A 3,920-nucleotide genomic window follows, 5' to 3' on the forward strand; every position below is an offset into this window, starting at 1 on the left:
CACCACACTCCTGCACACATATAGCTTAGTGGTATAGTGGTTAAAGACACTGCCTATCATACAAGCGACCAGAGATTGAATCCGGGGCATCCCGGTTTGACTCCAGGTAGGACAACATCCTTCATCTCTTTTAATCGAGGGCCGACTGAGCTAAGCTTGCCTGGTTCCTTTTCTTTTTTTCATAGACAGCTCCCTATTCTTCATGTTGAATTATGCCTACAAACACCAAACACAGACTCCAAAGGCAAAAGTAAAGGATAGAGCTGAGACTACACATTCACAGCTATTTTACAAGTGAACAAATAACGTAACTGGTAACACCTGATCAATTAGAAACACCCGTGAACCAAAACTGAATAGTATTCACATAACATGCGAGGATGGAACTCTGACCATGCTGTTATTCTTAGTTCATAAAACATACACATTTTGGGCACTGTAGGTCTACTTGTGCATGCCTATCAGAATGACTAAAAATAATATACAAGCCAAATGACTTTACATTAAAATCTAAAATAATATACAAGCCAATGACTACAGATTACAATCACTATGCTCTTCAATGGCAATATGACTTGCAGATGATATCTGTTGTTGTTCTTCCTTAAAATGTCTGTTTATAAGGCTTACAATTCTAGGTGAAGACACTTCAACACAGAAGAGTTTTTCTGTTTTGACACCGGTGAGTGAATAACATTTGCATTACAGATGCATTCAGATAAACATTTTATGAATTTAACAAAAATCAACAATGCATGTCTTTTGTTCTTTGATATTTTGCTGTTGCCTTGATCTCCACAGTACCACCTAGTTCTTCTTACGATCATCATGGGAGTCAAAACTGTGTCTATTCTGGCCTGTGTACTCGTCGCCCTCCTGGGTACTGGAGCATATCCATCCAACTGTCACAACCATCCAACATCCAACTGTCATTATCGTAAGTGATGCTATTACCAGAAAATTTTAATGAAGCTTGAGTTGTCATTTTTTTACTATTTACTGTTCTCATGTTATTGGTAGTTTTGTCAGGTTTGTGAGATTTGAAACATCTTGTTACATCTAGGTGTCTGTCCAAATGGGTATTCTACTGCCAAGGCTGGCTCACACCGTTGCTTCCAATTGGTGACAAAACAAATGGGATGGCAGGACGCCCTTGTAAGTTTATCACTTGCATTGCCATCAACTCACTCTACCATTTACAATGATGCTGTTAAACACAATTCAAGATATCATACACTGATTGGTCTTCCATTCAATTTCCACTTTTGACAGAGCTTCGTGATGGTTTGTAAAATAAATGTAAAATAATTTCCTTATGCAGGACTACTGCAAGAAGGATGGGGGCACCCTAGCTTCTGTTCACGGTTATCAAGAATACCAATTTCTACTTTCCATGGTGAAGAAGACCCAGGGCATATCGGCTTATTCCTGGATAGGACTGAATGATCTGGATCAGGTAAAACACCTTAACAGTTAAATAGCACTTCATACAATAGATGGACGATAGAGCTTCTGCCCTCTAGGAAGATGTCGATAACACTGGACTGTTCCCACTGACAGGAAGGGAGTTTTGTGTGGACAGATAGGAGTGACACTGAGTGGTTCTGGTCTAAAAGTGCCAGAGCTCAGCAGTGGGGAGAGGAAGACTGTGTGGCGCTGAACTCTTATACAGGTTAGTATTGCATTGGTGACATAAAGGTCCTGATTCAATCTGCTTGTTGCACTTTAAGGTTTTTCTTTAAACACTTTTCCATAGTTTTTCTCTGTTTTGCTATGAAATAATTTAGGAATATGTTAATCATTCAGTTTTTGGAACATCTACCCAAAATATTTCACATTCTATATCACTTAACATAGCTTATAATGATGTTTGTGTGGGTCTAAATGAGGTACTTTTTATCAATCAACCAACTGCCATCTGCCTCCTACTGATGAGGAGGGATGTGTAATATAACATCGTATTTTTCTTTGATGTGGTAGTATGTCAATTTAATTACATTTTTATTTAAGATTAATTTTAACAGGGAAAACAGACTGAGACCTGGATCTCTTTTTAGGCTGTGCCCTGTGTAGACAAGATTACATGTACAGTAATTACACAAACAGTGAACATAAAAAAAACAATTTAAAAAGAATAATAAAGAATGATTCAACAAAAACAATTACACAGTACATCATAGTGGTTTTCCATAAGACCTAGCCAGCAGGTTGTTCCATAAGTATGGAGTGGAGGAACTGAAAGCAGTCCTTCCCAACTCTGTGGAGATTGCTGGAGTTTCTAAAGTAATCCACAGCTGAGATCTAGTTTTGATATTTAATTGTCTAGGAGAAATTAGGGACGATATATATAGAGGTAGTTTTAAAATAAGTTATTTGTAAATAAACAAAAGCATCACAGAGAGAGAGGCCCATCCCACATGTTGGTATAGAATGAAGTGATGGGTTCTATAACTATCACCGGTGATAAACCTCAGAGCACAATGGTAAATAGCATCCAATAGTTTTAATGTTGTAGCAGAGGCATGCATATAGAGAATATCCCTGAAGTCTAAGAAATAAAAGTAGCCTGAACAATTCTTCTTCTATTGGCAGCAGACAGACAGGCCCTGTTTCTATAAAGGAAGCCAATCTTAAATGTTAACATTTTCCCAATTCAGTGACATTTGTTTTAAAAGAAAGCCTAAAATCTCTGTAAGATCTTAAAATCAGACCCCAACTTTTCAGACGCTTTATCAGCTGAGGGAGATATAGAACGTCATCAGCATAAAAATGGAAGTTCCAAAATTTTATAGGATCTCCAGCCGAATTGGACATTGCACTAAGGATATAGTTGGAATTAGCCTTTTTGACAGCTGCAGTACTTTTATTTCTTAATTGCTTAAAAAGCACCCAATTTGCTGGGGCACCTGTTTTCCTAGCTAAGGCCCAGGCCTGATTCTTTAGCAGAAAAAGGTTAGATAACTCTTCGGAGAATCAAGGACTGGTTCTTCCAAGAATGAAACCTAATCTGCCTACAAGTAATCACCCACTATTAACTTAAACTATATTTAAACTAGAAATAAACCAGAAAACATATTTTAATCATGCTTGTCATACACTGTCGAGTGTACAGCAAAAGTATACATTTTGACTGAAAAATAGATAATAAATAGGGTATAAAAGCTATCAGACTTCATAAAAACATATCATACTCTATGTTATGCATACTTCTTAACCATCAAATTTAGCAGCGACAAGGTAATTCTGTTGACTTGCTCTAAAACTAATAAGGAAACTGTTCTCTACAGGGGCTGAAGGCTTCGATGACATTACCTGTTCAAGTGGCTGTACCTTCATCTGCATGAGGGCAGCAGTAGTCTAAAATGACGGAGGAATACAATACAATACCAGAGAGTGGGAAGGGATTTCTATACTTTTGCACACAATGGGAATGTTTTCAAAGTACATTTTGCCATTGCTTTTTAAGTGTTGTCTAATGTTTGGAACTACTAAAGTAAGTAAGTTCTACTAACCAAGGGGGAACCCCCAAAAAGTGTCAAATTACCTTTTTTTAAATGGCAGACAGGATAGTGTTCTGTTTACAACTCAAATGATTCTCTATACTCACAGGTGGAAAGTTGTAAATGCTTTGTCCATTATATAAAATGAGTTTTTCTTGTTATCCATCAGTGCTTCTCTGACTTTCAATAAATCCTGTCACCATCTACTTTGTCAGGTGTTTGTTGTCTAATTTATACAGCACAGGATAACTTCTTATTTGCTTGATTGTTTGGTGTAATGTCCGTTGTACCTTGTGCAAGACATTGCCATACTTTTAAAATATATGTTTTTATACTGTATATGCTTAAGATCCCGGGGTGAATCAAGTTTTGTGCCAGACCTCCCCCTTTTCTTCTTCGGCTACATTTTAAGTCTTAGTG

At 37.2% G+C, this 3,920-nt stretch overlaps 1 protein-coding gene across 1 annotated transcript; it reads left to right on the forward strand.

Moving 5' to 3' along the window:
• Positions 1–595: 595 nt before the first annotated feature.
• Positions 596–3,695, forward strand: LOC105007110 (C-type lectin LmsL-like). The gene is made up of 6 exons (XM_010865909.5): positions 596–682; positions 802–937; positions 1,064–1,155; positions 1,322–1,456; positions 1,561–1,672; positions 3,288–3,695. The coding sequence occupies exons 2-6, from the start codon at positions 829–831 to the stop codon at positions 3,359–3,361; spliced, it is 522 nt and encodes a 173-aa protein (XP_010864211.3). The 5' UTR covers positions 596–682; positions 802–828; the 3' UTR covers positions 3,362–3,695.
• The last annotated feature ends 225 nt before the right edge of the window (positions 3,696–3,920 follow it).

Source organism: Esox lucius, chromosome 19, assembly GCF_011004845.1.
Source record: "Esox lucius isolate fEsoLuc1 chromosome 19, fEsoLuc1.pri, whole genome shotgun sequence".
Taxonomy (NCBI): domain Eukaryota; kingdom Metazoa; phylum Chordata; class Actinopteri; order Esociformes; family Esocidae; genus Esox; species Esox lucius.

What these genes read in the sequence shown, in the direction of transcription:
- LOC105007110 (XM_010865909.5), top strand. Translation starts at nt 829, where the DNA reads ATGGGAGTCAAAACTGTGTCTATTCTGGCCTGTGTACTCGTCGCCCTC. An exon ending in TGGGATGGCAGGACGCCCTT is followed by an intron (nt 1,156 to 1,321) that starts GTAAGTTTATCA and finishes TTCCTTATGCAG; the next exon opens with GACTACTGCAAGAAGGATGG. An exon ending in GGCGCTGAACTCTTATACAG is followed by an intron (nt 1,673 to 3,287) that starts GTTAGTATTGCA and finishes TGTTCTCTACAG; the next exon opens with GGGCTGAAGGCTTCGATGAC.